The 21188-nt window shown below is 32.0% G+C and overlaps 1 protein-coding gene across 3 annotated transcripts in view; it reads left to right on the top strand.

Moving 5' to 3' along the window:
• The window catches only part of PAN3 (poly(A) specific ribonuclease subunit PAN3), a 130300-nt gene that overhangs the window by 44739 nt on the left and 64373 nt on the right, over window positions 1–21188 (top strand). For all 3 annotated transcript variants that reach the window (XM_051986527.1, XM_051986528.1, XM_051986525.1), the window contains one exon: window positions 18113–18263. In XM_051986527.1, coding sequence (XP_051842487.1) covers window positions 18113–18263 — 151 coding nt within the window. The remainder of the gene's footprint in view (window positions 1–18112; window positions 18264–21188) is intronic.

Raw genomic sequence — 21188 nt, 5'->3', positions numbered from 1 at the left:
TAGTTCTTTGAACTTTACTTTCTTATTTTATAGTAGCTCTGGTTCCCTGACCCCTAAGCCTATTCCTATGTTGTCTCCTAATCCCTCTTAGTTACCCTCTTTCAAGATTTAATTTGAATCATACTTATTCTAGAAGACCTTGCTTGATTCTCTCCAGTTGATGCCCTCTCGAGCATCTTCTTTCTACTCTATATTTAACTCAATAAACATTTCTTAAATGTCTCCCATGTACCAGGCATTGAGCTAAATGTTGGGGATAACAATTAGAAAAAGAACCGTTCTTACATCAAGGGACTTGAAATCTAATCAGGGAAGCCAGTATATGAAAGGAAGCTTGAAGGAGCCTTGGCTGGGGCCATATTGTTCTTTGGAATTCAGACCAAGCAGAGCTATAAAATAGAAAGTGGAGAGTGAGCTGCAAAATCTAGAATTAGCCCTTTTTAAAGAAAAGCTTTGGGAGGAAGTTAGTGTTCTACTTTCCAGCCCTCTGATCAGAGGGGAGAGGAGGCTAAGAGAGTTGGGAAGGTGTTCAGTTAAAGTTCAGTTAACTTAACAGCATGATGAAAGATTTCAAGTAATCGGCTTATCTTAGAAGGGACATCTTGTTTTGGTGGAGTTAAGACCAAGCAGAGTTGCACATGGAGTGTGAACTATATGTACCTTAAATCTGCCATGGATTTGAAAGGAGGAATGATATTTTTCCCTTCTCTGTGTCCCCAGCACTTAGCACAATGCTTGGCACATAATAAATGCTTGTTGAGTTGCTTAGAGTATATTGTTTTTTAGTGGGCTATGGTTATCAGAACTTTTACAGGTCCATGTGACTTTTATGATGTGTACATAATGTGAGCTGATAGGTTTATGTTAAATTGACTATCATTGGACATTTCAGTATGTCCATCATTTTGCATTCTTTGACAAGTCTCTTAGACATTTTGCATTGAATTCCTAGGTTATTCTTAATTGTTCTTAAGCTGTGCTGTGGGGTTTAGAACCTGTTTGTATCACCAAAGATGAATGATTTTTACATTATTATAATAGTTATAGTTTTTAAAGAACTCCTGTTCTAGTTTTAAATGTTTGGTAAAAACCAGATAGTAGTAAATGTTAATATTTCTCTAAGATTCTTTGGTGCACTAACATATATTAGTGCATATATGCATTAACTTTAATTTTTTAAACCTAGTTAAAATGGATAATTTACCTTTTTCTTGTTTTTATCAAGTCTATAATTATTAGGCATGTTTAAAAGAGATTTTTATGAAATAGCATGTTATAACTGACAAAGAACTGTTTTAGCAATTGTATCAATATTTGAACCAAGTAACTTTATTTTTTCCTTTCTTTGTATCTTTTGGTTAGAGAACTCATTGTTGACTCCTATGTTTTCTTGCAGTCTTACTTATAGTTTTGCATTTAAATTTAGATGGCCATAGTATCATTCTTAGGATTCATATTGTTGTGGATTTTTTTTAAGTGGAAAGGGATTTTCAGAATCTAGAGAATATTTGAACTTGAAGATTGCATCAGAGATACTACTTGATATTGCACGAGGTCTAGTATTGTGATTTCTTCATTGTTTTAACCCAGAAGGAGCATCAATTATAAATCACTAAGAGAACTCCCTCTTAGGGGGAAAATGCTGACTTGTTGTTGGGTATGTTCCAGGAGAATTTTTTTCTTTGTTTATATGTATAATCATAATAATAATTTCTACATTGTGAAAGAAAAATCGGAACAAAAGGGAAAAACTGCAAGAAAGAAAAAAGCAACAGGAAGTGAAAATAGTTATGTTTCTTTCTGCATTCAGACTCCATAGTACTTTCTCTGGATGTGGACAGGATTTTCCATCTTGAGTTTTTTGGAATTGTCTTAGATCATTGTGTTGTTGAGAAGAATGACGTCGATGCATAAGTGATCCTTGCACAGTGTTGTTACCATATACAATGTTCTTCTCGTTCTACTTCCTTTACTCAGCATTAGTTCATATAAATATTTCCAGATTTTTCTGAAATCTGCCTGTTCAACATTTCTATTTTTTTTTCTTCCTAGTAGTAGTTTATTTTTCCAAACATACAAAGATGTATTTTCTTATTACATCTTGTTATTATGTACAATATTTTCTTGGTTCTGTTTATTTTATTAGCAGCAGTTATTTCATTAGCAGCAGAAAGAACTGGAAAGCAGTTCTTTCCAGATTTTTCTGAAATTAGCCTACTCATTATTTCTTATGAAACAATAATATTCTATTACATTCATATACCATATACCATAATTTATTTGGCCTTTCTCCACCTGATGACATCCACTCAATTTCCAGTTTCTTGACACTACAAAAATGGCTGCTACAAACATTTTTTGCGTGTTTGTAGTGCCTTTTTACTCTTTTATGATCTTTTTGGGATGCAGATCCAGTAGAGACATTGCTGGATCAGAGTATGCAAGTTTGATAGGCTTTTGGGCATAATTCCAAATTGCTCTCCAGAATGGTTAGATCATTTTACAGCTCCACCAACAATGCATTAGTTTTCCCGAATTTCCTACATCCCTCCAAAATGCATTATTATTTTTCCTGTCATCTTGGGCAATCTGAGAAGTAAAGTGGTACCTCAGAGTTGTCTTAATTTGTATTTCTCTAATCAGCTGTGATTTAACTGTACATTGTTTTTTATGGAGCAATAGTGTTTCACTACATTCATGTATCATAATTTGTTCAGCCATTCCCCAATTGATGGACATCCCCTCAGTTTCCAATTCTTTGCCTCCACAAAGAGAGTTGCTATAAATATTTTTGTACATGTGTATCCTTTTTCCTTTTTTTGTGATGTCTTTTGAGATACAGACCTAGTGGTATTGCTGGATCAAAGGGTATACTATAGCCCTTTATAGTTTTGTAGACCTTTAGGGATAGTTCCAAATTGCTCTCCTGCATGGTTGGGTCCATTTACAATTCCACCAATTATGTATTAATTTTCCAGTTTTCCCACATCTCCTCCAACATTTATTATTTTCCTTTTCTGTCATCTTAGCCACTCTGAGAGGTATGAAGTAATATCACAAAAATTGTTTTAATTTGCATTTTTCTAATCAATGGTGATTTAGAGCATTTTTTATGTGACTATGGATAGCTTTAATTTCTTCTTCTGAAAACTGTCTTGTTCATATCTTTTCATCATTTATAAATTGGGGGATAACTTGTTTTCTTATAAATATGACTCAGTTCTCTATATAGGTTAGAAATGAAGCCTCTATCAGAAACACTGACTATAAAAATTGTTTCCTAGCTTTTTGGAAAAAAAGACAATTGATGACATTGTCTTTTTAGTGCAAATTTTAATTTAATTAATTTAATCAAAATGATCTATTTTACATTTTATAGTGTTCTCTACTATTTGATCATAAATTATTTCCTTTTCTATTAATCTGACAAGTAGACTATTCCTTGCTCTCCTAATTTGCTTATGTTATCATAAATGGTACCCATTTCAAACTTGTCTTGATATAGGATATGAGATCTATGCCTGCTTTGTTTCTGCCATCTTAATTTCCAGTTTTCCCATTAGTTTTTGTCAAAGAAGTCTTTGGGTTTATTACACAGTCTTGCCTTGTTTCTGACTTGTTCCACTGACCTACCACTTTGTTCCTTAACCAGTGGCAAATAGTTTTGATGATTGCCATTTTTACAATATAATATTAGATCTGGTTAGATTAGATATAGATATATTAATTATAGATTAGATCTGCCACCTTCCTTTGCATTTTCCCTTGATATTCATGACCTTTTGTTCTTTCAGATGAATTTTGCTATTATTTTTTATTGCTCTGTAAAATCATTTTTTGTTTGGTATGGCACTGAATAAGCAAATTAATTTAGGTAGAACTGGCCTTTTTATTATATTACCTTGGCCTTTCCTTAAGCAATTGATATTTTTCAGTTATTTAGATCAGACTTTATTTGTGCCAAAATTATTTTGCAATTGTGTTTATGTAGTTCCTGGATTTATCTTGAAAGGAAAGCTCCCAAATATTTTATATTGTTTATATAGTTATTGTAAATGGAATTTTTCATTCTATTCCTTTCTGCTGGCCTTTGTTGGTAAGATGTAGAAATGCTGATGATTTGTGCGCGTTTAATTTATCTCCTGCAACTTTGCTAAAACTGTTAATTATTTCAAGTAGTTTTTAATTTGATTCTCTATGTATACCATCACATTATTTACAAAGGGTGATAATTTTGTGTCCTCATTGCCTATTCTAATTTCTTCAGTTTATTTTTTTCTCTTGTTGCTAAAGCTAGCATTTCTAGTATCATATTGAATAATAATCTTATTGGGAAGGCCTGACTTTTTGGTAGATATTTGTTTTCATTTGCTGTAATTTTTATTTTAGTTTGATGTGAAATTGTCTGAGATGGTGGCATCTCAGGCTATCTTTGGAAGATCATAAAGTTTAATCTAAACATTTAATTGCTCATTTTAAATTGTGGTTCAGGTAATTCCTAGTCTCTAGGAACCTCAAAGAATAAGATGTTTTTAGAAATTATTTATCATGGAGAAGAACTAGTAAGGGGAAGTCCTTTGATATCAGCTTGTCTAATCAGGGATTCCTTTGAATTTCCAAAATTTCCAGCTTATTTAGAGGCTTCTATAATGAGATTGGAATTTTGCTTATCCAGTATTAGTAGTCAAAAGCTGAAAGATTTAGCCTTTAATAGGGACTCCAGCTACTTTCCTAGCTGCTTCATTTTGTAGGTTACTAAACTGAATTCCAGATTAAGTTACTTGCCCCAAATCATATAAGTAATATGTATTAGTGTTATGATTTACTCCAGTCTTTTTAGCTCTTGATTGTGGAGCTTTTCATTGCTGAGTCACTGCCAAATTGTAGACTTCTACACATCAAATTGTACATCTCTAGATATCTGACCTTAACATTAAGGTCATATATACTCATCCTCTTTACATCTGTTGTACTAATCAATAGAATGCATTGGAAATAGGTGCTGAGTAAATATTTGTTGAATGAAATGACCTTGAATCTTTATTTACCAAGCCTATATGGAAATTACATATTAAACTACATTTATTGCACTGTTTTAAAATTTTTCAGTTAGGCCTCTTGATTCCAGTTGCAAATTAAGCAAACTGCATGCAATTTGCTGTAGCTCATAATTATTGGTGAAAATAAAATGTAAACTTTATGATATGAGTTGAATTTGTTGATTGGATAGGATATGTGGCACTATTTTATTTCAAACCTTCTTTTTTAACAGGTATGTTATCTTTAGAAAGATGCATGACCATTTTAAAAAGGAACATTCATATTATATATATCATAAATATATATTTCATAAAATTCAGAATTGTGAATTGAAGTTGAGTGAATATGTGGCTGATACATGAAATAGTTGCATTAATTATTATATATTTAGAGATTATCCTTGATTCACTGAATTGTATATATTAGAAGGTAAAGTTCTTTGTTTTAGCATTAAGGCTGTTTTCAGAGGGGCAGAGAATAATTGCAGTTGCTGTCATAAGAATTCAGTTTCACATCACTGTCTTTCAACATTTCTTCCTGGATCAGAAACTGATTAGGATCAGAGCTCAAATTCTCTTTTCTGTGACCTTGGGCAAGTCATCCACCTCCTCTGTGCCTCCATTTCCTTATTTGTAAAAGAGGAATATTAATACTTGCAAAATTTACTTTGTGTTACAAGGAGAGGGCTTGGAAAGCTATAATGTACTGTAGAAAAATGAGTTAGTGCTGCCATTGAGCTGTGGACTGGATAAATGTGGGATAAAGGTGAATGCATACTTTAGGCACTGGGCAAGAGAGTAAATTGGGAAAAAGGAAATAAAGGAACAAGACCAAAATAGTAAATGTTTTCATCTTTTTTATTTATCAATTTATCAAGAAGCATTTATTACACATTTTCTCACATTCCATCATTTATCATTATCTCTTCCTGTCATTTTAACTAATCTGAGAGGTGTGAAGTGATATTTCAAAGTTGTTTTAATTTTCATTTCTCTAATCCATAATGATTTAGACCAATTTTTCATGTGACTTAATAGATGACTGAGTTTCTTCTTATTAACTTGAGAAGTCGCACCAAGAAGAGACTTTAAACCTTTTTTAATCCTGTAGGTCTTCCTAAGTGATGAATAGCTCAGTCCTTGAAGTAACAGTGAGCAAAGAAATTACCAGCAATGCAGCATTTTATGTATTTCTCTTTGCAAATTTGTGAAAAACTTAAAAAAGATTTTCTAGTTGTAAAATGATTCTAGCTTTGTGTGGTACTCCTTTGGGGTCTGTTTCCCTCTCCTCCCCAACCTTTTAAACTATATTTAGATGGTCAAAGGATATGAACAGACAATTCTCAGATGAAGAAATTAAAACTATTTATAGCCATGTGAAAATATGCTCCAAATCATTATTAATCAGAGAAATGCAAATTAAGACAACTCTGAGATACCACTACAACACACCTGTCAGATTGGCTAGAATGACAGGGAAAGATAATGCGGAATGTTGGAGGGGATGTGGGAAAACAGGGACACTGATACATTGTTGGTGGAGTTGTGAACACATCCAGCCATTCTGAAGAGCAATTTGGAACTATGCTCAAAAAGTTATCAAACTGTGCATACCCTTTGATCCAGCAGTGTTTCTACTGGGCTTATACCCCAAAGAGATTACTAAAGAAGGGAAAGGGGCCTGTATGTGCCAAAATGTTTGTGGCGGCCCTGTTTGTAGTGGCTAGAAGCTGGAAAATGAAAGGATGTCCATCAATTGGAAAATGGTTGAGTAAATTGTGATATATGAATGTTATGGAATATTATTGTTCTGTAAGAAATGACCAGCAGGATGAATACAGAGAGGCTTGGAGAGACTTACGTGAACTGATGCTAAGTGAAATGAGCAGAACCAGGAGATCATTGTATACCTCAACAACGATACTGTATGAGCATGTATTCTGATGGAAGTGGATCTCTTCGATAAGGAGATCTAATTCAATTTCAATTGATCAAGGATGGACAGAAGCAGCTACACCCACAGAAGAAACACTGGGAACTGAATGTAAACTGTTTGCATTTTTGTTTTTCTTCTGGGTTATTTTTACCTTCTGAACCCAATTCTCTCTGTGCAACAAGAGAACTGTTCGGTTCTGCACACATATATTGTACATAGGATATACTGTAACCTATTTGACATGTAAAGGACTGCTTGCCATCTGGGGAAGGAGGTGGGGGGAGGGGAGGGAGGGGAAAAATTGGAACAGAAGTGAGTGCAAGGGATAATATTGTAAAAAAAAAATTACCCTGGCATGGATTCTGTCAATAAAAAGTTATTAAAAAAATAAAATAAACTATATTTAGAAACTTCAGATTAGAATTATAAAATTAGATGTGGATTAGAATGTTTTCTTGTGATCATATGAAAGATTTTTAGAAGTATGATAAGTTATTAGGTTTGTTTCTGTTGTAGATTTTATCAGGATTTATAAGCAAATCTTTATTTGAACAGACTAAATTTTCTTTGTATTTATCTTATTTCCAGTAATAATCACAAAGTCTTACTTTAATGCCTTTTTTTTTTTTTTTTTAAACATTAGTATTTTTCTGTTAACGAAGTATGGCTATAAATCAGAATACCACTATATCATTGGTTAGAAGAATTATCAGTTACACAAAAGGCTATGGAGAGACACCTGATAATTCTGAATAGCCTGCCATTTATTATTAATGAATAATTGCACTGGAAAAAAATAGCATAGTGGTTTCCATCACATAGTACAAATCAAGGAAAAGATGGACTGATAACATGAGAATGAATGGTACCTAATCAGTAGGTCATGTGTTCTGGGATTTGTCCAGTCCCATGGATTAGGGGTCAGAAAACTATATAGCTTGTGGGCCAAATCCAGCCCATGAGCTAAGAATTTTTACTTTTTTTTTAAATAAAATTTTAGTGGATTTAAAAGTAAAAACCATTCTTATCTCATAGGCCATACAAAGACCTGTGGTAAGTCAGATTTCATCCTGGAGCCATAGTTTGCTAACTTGATCTAGAGAAAGACCCATAGCATCCTTTATAGAATATTTACAAGAGAATGTTAACAAGAATCCCTCAGGTTGGAAAGGTATGACTGGATTGTAATTTGTATCATTAGAGAGAGAACTAACCACATGGATTGTCACAGAACCAAGTACAATAAATTACCTGGGAAAAGGAGTAATTTTGAAGTTTAAGTTTGTGATAGCACTGGTCATACATAAGTGTTTCTCTTGATACCAAAGTGACACAAGGTGACTGGCTTTCATTAGATGAAACTGGATGGAACCTTTAGTTTTTTACTAGTTGAATGTTGGATTTTCTGTCATACACATTTCATTGTTCTTGTTATGTTTTAAATTCTTTGTTTTTAAGAATGAATATTTATTCCAAGAACGTATCCAAAATCTCTTAAAGAGAGTGACTGTTAGAGATATTGAAGTGATTGTTGATATGAGATAGTTAAAATATTTACATTTAAGTCTATGGTGAAATAGAATGAATTACATCAAAGCACAAAGGAAAGTGCAATCAAAAGCAAAAAACATTGGTCCAGGAACTGGCAAAACAGGTACTTCAGAATTCTTCAGAAAAGCAGCTAGGACTCTCAAGGGGACCTGCCAGCATAAGGAGTTTTTGTTGATTCTTTCCTGTACAGTATATTACAGGCTTCTTAAAATCTAAGAACAGAAAGACCACTTTTATTTTTTTTTTTAAAGCTGCTAACCATTGCAATGAATAAAAAATACTTATTATTGGCAAGATAATATATACTGGCAATATAAAGAATAGAATTCTGAAGATTGGAAAAGAGTAGAATTTACTTGAAATCCATTTTCATTAAAAGTTAAATCCACATCACTTTTGGAAGACGTCCAGGTGAGTCTACAAGATCTAAGCATCTTCATCAGACTATAAAACATCTACCCTAAAAGATGTTTGGGGATTAAATTTTATTTTCAATGGGCCTGTAATTTTTATGCCCATTCTTAAGAGGAGAATGATAATATATTTACATGCAAAGAAGCAAAATTGTTAAGGAATTTCCAAAATTCCCAAATGGATATGTTATACAGCAACAGTTCTTGCAGCATCCTATACATCATGAAAATTTAAGAAATTTATTGTAGAGATGGTATTAAATTTATTTCAGTGGCCTGGGACATTAACTTATTTAAGCCCCATTTAAAGCCAGTGAGCTTTAGTCAAGACTGATCTGAGATAAAGGTATTTTTCATCAAAGATATGCTTAATATCTAGTATGATAAAAAAGTGTACTTTTATGATGAATTTAAAAGTATGTGTCAAAATCTTGTGAACTAAATCATGAAAATAATTGATTATAGCAAAGATAAATTTTTTAAAAAGTACAAAGTTTGTGTGAACGAATTTAATTATTTTACTCGATTACAGCTAAATTAGTGTACAATTGTAACTACAAATATGTAGTTAATACCTCTTAAAATTATGTTTATAAAGTAACCTCCTCAGTTATAAACAGGATAATTTTTATCAGCAAAAATTATCCTTTAGGATCACTGATTGAAATCTTTAAGAAACTTTCAGAATCAATTAGTCCAATTCTCTTAATTTTTATGTGGCATTTAAGGCTTAGAAAGTTATTTGTACAATTTATATAAGATTGCATAGGTACTAAATAGTAGATAGTTTGAGGCCGATTATTTAATCCCCAAATCTACCACTATTTCCATTGTACCAAGTTTAAATCCTTTGACAGCTCCATTGAACATCATGATTTCATTGATGGTAGGTAAGTTGTCTGATTGATCTTGAACCATCTTGGTTTTGAAGATAGCAAGGTGATTATAAGAAATGTGTTCATATTTTTTACAATCATATGGTGAGATTGAGTGTAATCCAGACATGGAATTAGCATTTTATGTGAACCTGGATTAGCTAGGCAGAAAAGTTTTAAATTTTCTTAGGAAAAAAAAATTTGGTTAATCATTAGCAAGTAAAAGAAGCCATATTAGGAGTCAAACATAAAAAATGTGTAAATGAATTGTAAATAGACCGAGATGTTTATCTATGGAAAAAAGAAATTAAAAAGAACTTCATTTGTTTCCTGTGAGAACCATGCTGATATTAGATAGACACATAAAGTGATGTAAAAATATTATTCTGATTTTACTTTGAGATAAAAATCTTCCTCCTGTTCTTTCCCTTATGTTTTTTTTTTTTTTTAATGCATTGTATTGGTTGGCATAGTTTATTTTTTAATTTAATTTAATTTAATTTTTTTGCTGAGGCAGTTGGAGTCAAGTGACTTGCTCAGGGTCACACAGCTAGTAAATGCTAAGTGTCTGAAGCCAGATTTTAACTCAAGTCCTCCTGACTTCAGGGCTGGTGCTCTAAGCACTATATCACCTACCTGCCCCTGGTTGGTATTGTTTAGTCCTTTAAGGTATTTTAAATTCTGGTCTTTTTAATGTTAATAGTGAGACAAATCTTAAAATATAATGCAGTTTTTTTTTAATAGAAAGATTTAAAATGTATCATGATATTAAGATCTAGGCAATTGGGAAAGAAGTTATAGACCATATTATACATGCATATTGTGTATTTTTTTGGAATTCTGTAATTGTCTTGCCCTTTATTCTCTATGGATTTTTTCCCCCTCCATGGAATAAAAAATTAGCCTTTTTTTTTCTTTTTTTACTTTATTCCCTCATGTTGTTCTTAGAAAATTTTGTCCCAGAAGTTAGTAAAAGCTCATTTGATAAAGATAGTCTGTTAAAACTTTAGTTTGCTTTAGAGTAATTAATTTAGTGTATTCGCGTTTTTTCTTCTAATTTACCTATCACTTTGTATGGAGGTATATTTTCAGCAGTTCACTATTTCTTTGTCACTTTAAAATACTTTTCAATCTTAATTTTAAGCCATATTTATAGATAAATTAAATTATCATCTTTTTTAGATGGTTAATAATAGCAATCCTTTTGCAGTTGGTACTCATTATAGTTTCTGCTGCTTAACAAGCATTTACAAGTGCTTAACTCTACATAGCAGGCAGATCCTGTAAAATACCAGCTGTGGAAACGATCTTTATCTTTCACTCCATGAAAAAAAGATATGGTCTCTGCCCTCATTAACCTTATGTATAATGTGAGAGACAACATGTAAACATCTAGAATATATACTCCTCAAATAGCAAACATAGCAGACTGTTTTGAGTGGGTTGGCAGGTTAGGTATAACAGTAGCTAGAGGTATCATTCTTCATTTAGAAAATGATATTTCACATGAATTTTTAGGGAAATCAGAGCTTCCAAGAGGAAGAGATAAGAAGGAAGTGAATTCTAGACATAAAGAACAGATGGTGCAAAGACAAGAATTTGGAGTATTATGGGTGTGGAACAGCCATTGTGCTTGGCCAGTATGGTTGAATTCCTAAAGGCAATAGAGAGCCACTAACGTTTGAGTAGAGGTGGGGTAGTGCAATCAGACATTCACCTTAAGAAAACCACTTTGGTGTAGATATTTGTAGAATTGATGGGAATGGAGAAGAGAAAGAGACTTGAAGGAGGGAGGCCAAATAGGATGCTGTAATTGTCCATGTGAGAGAAAACAAGGATCTGAATTAGAGAGGTAGCTTTATACATGAAGAGGAGGGGATGTATACAAGAGATGTGGTGATAGAAATGACAATGATCTCAGGAGACTAAGAAAAAGAGGAGGAAATCGTTCATAAAAATCCAGAGAGGGTAAACTAAGGCATAGTTAGGATGACAATATAGCAGAAAGAATCACACTTCCAGGACACTCCCATTACAAAGATGTAGAAAATACAGTAGACCAAATTCTGATCAGTAAAACCAAAAAAGAGGTCACTGTCTTTTTTTTTGGGGGGGGGGTGGAGAGAGAGAGAGGTCTGGGCTTTGGGCCTGGCTATGAATAGTCATGTACAGAACTTTTTTTGGTTTATAGACCCGAACTGGACATCAAGACAGGAAAAGATTTCAGGAATCTCGGAAATAGCATGGTGGGGTCCAAGAATGGGTGTCATCTGGTTCTTAAGTCCACTAGCCATTTCCATATGACAGATCCAGGGTAGGCTAATGAAGAAGGAATTGCACTTAGAGGTGATAGAGAGGATCAGTCATTACTAGCAGTACTGGCCCATACCTGTGTTCTAAGCAATGAATAAGTTCAGAAGGAATTAATAACCATGTGGTTTTCATCCCAGGAACTCAGAAGTGATTCAGTTCTAGTCTCCAGCTCAGGCTAAAATCGTTGGTGCAAAAACTAGAGTAGTAATTATAGGTCAAAAGGAATTTCATTCATTTTAATCTCATAGAGCTTTTCAGTGACTGTAAATAGTCTACTGAAACTTTCAACTAGAGAACAGGCTAATAGACCCAAACCTGGGTAGGTACAGTGATCAGACTTTACCCTGTATCAGACCGACCTGGGAAAACTGAAAGTTTGTGTGTGTGTGTGTAAGTTTACCTGTCCCCAGTCTGAGCTATGAAAGCAGCAAGACAAAAGATGGCATATGGTTCACCTAAATCCTAAATATCCCTTCTAAAAGTGGGGATAGCCCCATCCTAACATCAAGTCCAAAGTCAAGAAGTGTCATGTAGAGAATGAGCAAACAAAAAAAATCCCACCATAAAAAGCTATCATAACAAGAAGGAAAGCTCAAGATACTAAGATACCAAGAGAAGAGAACAACTTGAAAACATTTCCAAACAACACTAGAAAGAAAAAATGCATCTTGGGCACAAGACCAGTTAGAATTCCTTGAAGAGATAAAAGAAGAGTTTAAAAAACAAGCAAACATGATTTTTAAAAAGAAGTGAGAACTGTGGAAGAAACTATGAAAAGACAACAGTTTAGATCAAGCTTACTCAAGAAAACTTCCCTGATGGTTAATCAAAAATAGATGATGACGCATTATGCATGAGGAACAAAAGCCAGTCTGGCTTAGTCACAGGAGATAGTAAAGGGAGAAATGTTTAATGAGTTTGGAAAGATAGATTGGGAAAGAGCTTTGAAGGCCTTTAAAAACTAAACAGTTTAAATTTGATCCTAGAAACAATGGGGAGCAATTAAAATTGGGATGAAAGTGGCATTTTATTACTTTACAACATTGTGTAGGATGGACTGGAATTGTGGGAGACTTGAGGCAAGGAGAAAAAAATTAGAAGGCTTACTCTAGGGGAGAGATAAGAAGAAACTACTATTTAAGAATAAGTACTTCAAATTCATTATAGTACTGCTCTATAAACTATTTAATAAGAAAATTTATCCTTTTACCTTTCTCAGAAAAGGTAACCCTACTCTATCTAAGGCTAACCTTTTTTATCAATAGCTTTGATTCTAATATTTCCAGCATTTTCCAGAACATCTTTCTAATGATCTTGTTTAATGTAGTTTCAATTATTCTTTTACCATTTCCCATGTCTTTTAGAAAAATGGAGGGGGAAAGCTTTCTTATGACCTAATCTTTCCCCAAATTTCTTATATATTAAACCTATTGAAAAGTTATGTACCACTATAGTCTGATTTCGATCCCCACCACTGTATTGAAACTTCTCTCAAAGGTCAACAGTGACTCCCAGATTTTTATATCCAAACCTAATATCTCATAAATTGAGGTCCTGCATTTGATCATTTCTTGTTATAAACTATGTAATCCTCACCACCTTAGAACTTCACTGTATTTAAGACTACTATTTTCCTTTCTATTTATAATCTTTGAGTAGTCATGATATTTTCCTCTTTTTCATCCTTATATCTTTTCACTTACCAAGCCCTAATTTCCTTTCTGTCTTCCTAAAATAAATCTCTTTTCCATTTCCCTTTAATTGTATATTTACTGCTGTAGTTTGGACCCTTATTATCCTTTCACTGTACTGTTAATCTCTATATGTCTCTGCTTCCAGATTCTTTACACTTATCCATGTTCCACAAATTCATGTAGTGTATCCATCTGTGCAACTTCTTTAATCAAGGCTTTTAAGATCTACTTAATTGATCAAATATAAACATTTAATCCTGGAATTCTTAATTTGTTTCAATCAATCTGGAATAGATGTTCTATAAACTTGCCATCATTCCACCACCACCCCATCCCCTTTTCATGTATTCTGAGAAGTTACTTCCCATGACTGGGGAAAAAGTAATTCTTCATCTTTATTTATGTAAGGCCTTCCATAGCCTTCTCTTCCCACAAGACTCTGTACTTTTATTTGGTGATTTTATTAATTGCCACAGAGCAATATCTACATCTGAATACTAATTTCTATATCTAGCCTTATTTCTTATGACATGTAGTGGACAATTTTTGTTAGATAAATTAAGCATTCATTATTTCCAGGTCTTATTCTAAGCACTGGGGAGACAAAGAAAGGGAAAAACAATCTCTGTTTGCTAAAAAGGTAAGGTCTGGAATAGTTGGTGATTAACTTTGCTATGTGTTAGGCAATGGAGTTACAAGTAAAGGTTAAAAAAAGTGTCTATCCTCTTAGAAGTCACATTTTTATGGGGTGAAGATAGCATGTAAGTAAGTATATATGAGATATCTATAGAGGAGGTTAAAGATAATTTCTGAGTGGAAGACATTAGCAGCAGCAGCCCCAGCAGCTATCTGCCTTGCAGGCATTTTCAGAAGTTCAGCAGGTCCAAAAATGAAACTATTCTTCTTTTCCCTCCAAAAAAAGAAAAACATTTTACTTTTCCAAACTACTCTATTTTTTTTTTTTTCTTTTTGAGGGTATTGCTATCTTTTAAGTTTAAGAGTTATACTTGACTTTTTTACTTTACCCCCATGGCTCTCTCTCCCCAATTCTAGTCTTTTTATTCTTGTTAATTTTAGACTACATAGTATTTCCTACATCCATTTGCTTAACTCAGTCCAACCAGATAAGTATTTTAAGTGTCTATTATGTACAAATTTGTACCCTGGGTGCTGTGTATATAAAAACAAAACATAAAAAAACCCCTCATCTTTCTTTCTATTCTTATAACCACCCATATAATTCACGTTCTTAAAATTTGTCACATAACGTTTTAAAGGAGCCTTATGATTGGTTCACTTGCTTCCAATGCTTTTTCCCTGTAGTTGCAAAAATTACCTTCCTAAAGCATAGGTCTGACTGTATTACTACCCTACTCAAGAATTTTGTATGGTTCCCTATTAATTTTAGGAATTCGAATATACCTTTTCCAATTTCCATTCCTTGGCATAGGTTGTCCCCAACTTGGAATAAATTCTCTTTTCTCTTCTTTCTCCTAATCCTTAACTTTCTTTAAGGCTCTTCTCAAGGGGCATCTTCCAATAGAGGTTTTTCTTTGTTCTCATTATTCATTGCTTTTCCTTCCTCATATTGTTAAATTTACTTTTTTTGTCTAAATGTATCTGGTAAACTTGTTGAACACCAGGAAAAACTATTGCTCATTAACTTATGTAGTAGCTATTTGATAAATCTTACTGAATTTAATTGTACATAGTGGCCTCTTAGTAAAGATATTCTTTTCTTCAGAGTTGATTAGGATGCTATTTTTCCTGATTTAAATTTGTTTGGGATGGATTTTACAGTTCCTATCTTGTTATCAGTGTGTCTCAAGGAACATATCAGGCTGGACTATCATTCTCACTTTTGCAGAGACGAAGAGTATGTCCCTTTTTTTTTTTTTTTTTTTTTTTACACTGTGAAAATCAACATGACAATATCTGTCTCACAGGAAAAATATTACATGCTTATAAAATCATAAATCTGTTAATTTGTAGAACTGAGAGGCAGTATAGTATATTGGTAGTAGTGAGCCCTAGTTAGTAATTTAGAATATTAGCTTTGACAATGATCTGTGACCACATGAAAGTCAATTAACTTTTTCTGAGCTTTTCTCCTCATCTATGAAATGGAACTAAAGCTACTTGTGCTACTATCTTTGTAGGCCTGTTGTGGAGAAAATAAATTGTAAACTGTTGACTAATTCTACCAATATGAATTTATTCTTGCTTTTCTCAGGGTTAAGTTGTTGGCCATAACCTTTCTTCTTTTCTAGTACCTTCTCTCCCCAAAATGATTAATCTGTACTATTTTGATGTAAGATGTGATTCCTGTTGTTTTGAGTGCTTTCCTCAGGTTAGAATGTCTTAAATCTTTACTTTGTCTTTTGTATTCCAATTTCATGATATAGCTCTTTTAGATCTTGTTTGCAGTTTATTTTCCTGATTGTTGAGTAATTCTGCATCATAAAAGTATTCTGGTTTATATATACTCTACAGACGTGGAGAGTCTGTATATATTTTCTCATAGGAAAAAATTTTTTTAATTAAGAAAATGCGATCTTATACCTTGCTGCCTTACTTAGTAAAAGTAATTTCTCTTGATCTAGTAATTGTTACCTGAAATTCCTGTGACTAATGGGTTGGGAATTGCCTTTTATTACATGTAATCTTTTTTTGTGTAGAGAATAAATTCTTTCAAAATGGTTTGTTATAGGAGATATATACATATACATAATATAGTCTCTTTTATACAAGTGATTTAATTTACCTTTCCCTCTCACCTCCAGGTTGTACATGACTCTAATCCAAGAGATACAATCACCTTTAATATGGAATTTGCTGACTATACAAATTATGTTCCATGATTTTTTCCCCATAATATCATTCTTCCTAATATTTCTTTTTTAAACCTAAGCAACTTATAATTTAATGTTAGGAGAGCTTATTGGATCATGATTCTGTCCTCTTAATTTATCATGTGTTTTCTTTGTACTTAATATAACAATTTTTTGTTGTTAGATTTCTTATTAATCCTTTGTTTATACTGTTCTAGCTTCCTTGCAATTAATATTTTTTAATATTCTGATTTTTAGAAATTCCCTAAGTTTTAAAATAACTTAATTTGTCACTTAATAATTGTTTTCATGATTTACTTTACTTAGTAAAATAACCCATGCCACATTTTGCTGATCACATTGCAGCTTTGTTAAAGTTAATTTTAAGTTGAGTAATATAGTTTAAAATGAATCACTTAACATTTATGTTATTCTAGATTTTGTAGCAGTAAATTTTGCAGAAAATTAAAAAATTTTAATATGTATTAAGCAAATATTTTTATGAATGATAGTTATCAACTTTATCAAAAAAGATTTACCTAGTCCGTGATCCTGTGATGGACTGTGCAAATTGAACAAACATTTCATGCCAAATAGGTGGTTGCAAATACAAATGTATGTCTTAAAGTATAAAAAGATGAAAGGTTATACATTTGTCTCAATGTAGGCCAAAAACAAACAAACAAAAAAAAAAAAACCCTTGACTATTTAGCATCTTTTAAAATTTTTCTTAGTTCCACAAATGTGATTTTGTTTAACTTAAGGCTGGCTGATATTATGCTTATTAATTCTATAAGTAGTTATTGTACTTTTAATTTTTGTTGAGCCTTATTAAAGGGATGCTAAATATTAGTATTGCATTTTTGGCAAAAAATGTTTTCAGTTTGCTATTCCTGTACCCAGGGTCAACTCTCATTCCATGTGCTTGTTTTTAAAATATTTTTTGGTCTTCGTTGTGTGCATAATATGTCACCATAATCTTTAGAAAACATTTTACTATTTTGAAGGAAGGAGGTTTTCCAATTCTAAATAAAGGTAAATACATAGTTTATAGTAGAAAATGGTTTTTAATGGCATAATCTTGAAATTTGTTTAATTTTGAAGTAGTTCAATCTCCTATTTCTCTCTAAAATATGTTAGTAGAGCCTGATAATCATTGTAAGAGTACAGTTTGGAAATCATTTATTTCATTGGAAAGGGGAAAAAAAATTGAACTTGAGCTTTAAGTATTGCAAATAATTATTAAAATCCTCAAGTAAGACTACTAAGCTTTCTCTTAAATGATTAAAGCTTTGCAAATTATTGTTCATTGTTTATAAAACAAGTTGCTAAAACTTTTTTTCCAATGATAAGTAAAAAAGCAAAACATCTCTAAAACTGTGAAATGATGGCTTTTTTTTAAAAACAATTGTTGTCAATAAATATGAAGTGTTAACTTATTATATTTGATTTTTAAATAGACACCAAATCCTACTGCAAGTGAATTTATTCCCAAAGGAGGATCAACCTCCAGGCTGAGTAACCTGTCCCAGTCAAATATGTCTGCCTTCTCTCAAGCCTTGTTTTCTCACCCATCTGTGGGAAGTCCTGCTGCTGCTGGACTAGCACCAGGTAAGTTGAGAAACAATGTTAGTTGCAAATATGAGATTTCTAAACACTATATTTAATTACTGAAACCAAAAATTTAGGAGGAAAATGCTGTATATTTTTGATATTATAAAATTTGTGCTTCAGAATTGGAGGTGCAGGTAAAACATATACATAACACTAAAATTCAGTTGCACAGTCCAAACATTTATGTCACTTTAATGAATGAGATACCCCTTAAAGCACAAAAATCAATTTTTTTCCCTCAGTCTCCTTGTGTCTTAGAAATGCTATATTATATTGTAATTTTGGAATTTCAATTGATATTATTACATATGGCTATCTAATATCATCACAAAGCTATCTTGATATTCGAAACTAATTTTTAATATTTTTAAATAATTTTTTATGTTTTAGTTTAAATTAATACAATATTTCTTATTTTGTACTGGGTTTGAAACTGATATAAGTTCCATTCAGTTTTAATATGAACTATTTCTAAGAGGAAAAACCACTAGAATATTTAGAAAAATGGAATATTATTTCTAAGTTTCTTAGAAGGTGGTTAATAAGATTACTGTAGAACTCACTAGGTTTCCTTCCTCCTTTCCTCCTTTCCTTCCTTCTCCCTTCCTTCCTTCCCCTCTTCTCTTCCTCTCTCCCTTTTTTCCCTCTCCTCTTCTTTTTTTCCTTTCTCTCTCCTCCATTCCTTCCTTCCCCCCACCCCCCCCCCCCTCATCTTTGTCTCTGTCTCTGTTTCTATTGTCTCTTTCTGATTTTCTCTTTCTCATCTCATATCCAGGAAATTAGGAAGTAGGAAAAGAATAGATTTAAAGAAGAAAGGAATAACATTAACATTTCTTCTTAAGAAATTTTTAAAAAATATTAATTGGGCATGTAAAATATGGCCTGTTTAAAATGAATATTGACATCACTTTTCAGTAATAAGACAAACAGTGGTCCTGGGCTTAGATTTTAAAACTTTCTTCTCTCATTTTTTTTGTAGAGGGTAGAGAAATCAGATTTGGAAGTTGGGGACTGAAAAACAGTTTTCACTTTTTTGCTTCAAAGAAGTATATCTGTTATTTGTTCATTGTTTATAGTATTAATTTCTTTTGAACATTTACATAGGTGAAAATGCTGAAGGAGATGTTAGTAAGAGTATCTTTTAATTAGAAGATACATAAAGACTTTTATATTTACCTAGCTTTCTGATGTTATGAGGATATGTCAGCAAAGCCAATTAAAAAATGACATTTAAAGTTGTGTTGGAAGGTACAAAGTTGTCTTAGGCGATTCAAAACTTAACATGTTGACACTTTTCATGAATGGATAAAGATAAAGACATCAGAGACAGACCAAAATAAATAGCTAAGTACTACCTTAAATAGAGGGTACAATTTTCATAAACATGGGCAATTACAATCATTTTAAGAATTTTCCCCCATTCACATGATAATAAACTAAACTGACATTTCCCTAAAATTATTAATATAATGAATATATTCTTATACTATTTTGTATTTTTAATGCATATCACTTTGTATTTATTTGTGTACATCTTACTTTTTCCTCCTATTACATTGTAAGCTCCTTTAGGAAAGTGAAAGTTTGCCAATTATTTTTGTATTAACCTCAGTGCCTTGCACAAAAAATAAAAAGATTGAATTGAATTGAATATCAGGTTCTATTGATATATTATCTCCTTGTATTTAAATGGCTTATCTAAAAATAAGAGCAAATTTTATCCTGCTTCCCAAAGCTATACTTTCATAAATAGTTTTGTCATCAACTAAAATCTTCACTCACAAATATTATCTTTCAGGGTATGGAAACGGTGGTGATTTGAAGGTGCAAGATCAGGGCCATGCAGAAGAAGCAGTTTAGTGCATTAAAAAAAAAATTACTCTGTACTTAGTACTGATACTTGAACCAGTTTGCTAGAGATTGACATTATTTCAGTCTTCTAAATGATGATTGAATTTCAATTGTCAGAAATTTAGTCACAGCTTGTTCATTGATTCTTTCACTAAAATGTATTGAAATTGACATGTTCATTATATATCATTAAAAAATTGTGCTTACTTTTTTAGTCAACTTCATATAAGCTAAAACAATTTCTTTTCATCTGATATATTTTGTAATAGTATGGAAATGTACACTTGAATTTAACCTTTCACTTTTAGTGATATATACCAAAAATTAGAGAAGGGTAATTTTTTTTTATTATTCTTTTTTTTAAGTTTTATTGTCAAAATGGAAATGAAGGATTTTAATTTTTTCATTATTTAAAAAAAATTTTTTTGTACATGGGCTTATTTTCTGTTTTAAATGTAAAGAAGTAAAAGTTTGGCAACCTATGTGCTTTGTTTTTGAGTTAATAGCAAATTAAAGACCCTTTAAAATTGAATATATAAATAGGATATGCTACTATTATATTAGCTGTCATTTTGTTTTCTGCCTACCTTTTTTAAGAAAATAAATCATTGGACTAATTAAAGTTTAAACAGTTCTCATAAGAAACAACAGAATTATCTTATTAGTACTAGAAAAGGATAGCAGTGGAGGAATTGTTTTAAAGTCTTCTGAACAAAATTCATTTAATCAAATTACTTTTCTTTTAAAGGCACATAGCTATTGTATACATGTCGTCAGATCTTCTCATTAAGATATTTTCCTTGACTTTTTTCCCAGGGACATTTATTAATTACATGACTTTAGGCAAGTCAAGATAAGTCATGATCCTTTGGCTATTTTGTTTACTCAGTTGTAAAATCATGCAAATAATACTTATATTTACTAGCTCATAGGGCTTTTTTTTGGGGGGGGGAGGATCCAATACCATAAACATAAAAGTACTATATAAATATGAGATGTTATTTGTTCTTAAGTAAAAAGCTAGAGTTTTAAGAATAGAGGTATGACTTTCCCAAGTATATATAAACAATT

The sequence above is a fragment of the Antechinus flavipes genome, chromosome 3 (assembly GCF_016432865.1).
Source record: "Antechinus flavipes isolate AdamAnt ecotype Samford, QLD, Australia chromosome 3, AdamAnt_v2, whole genome shotgun sequence".
NCBI classification, from domain to species: Eukaryota; Metazoa; Chordata; class Mammalia; order Dasyuromorphia; family Dasyuridae; genus Antechinus; species Antechinus flavipes.
Note: the sequence above shows the minus strand (reverse complement) of the source record. Positions and strands in the feature narration are given on the sequence as shown.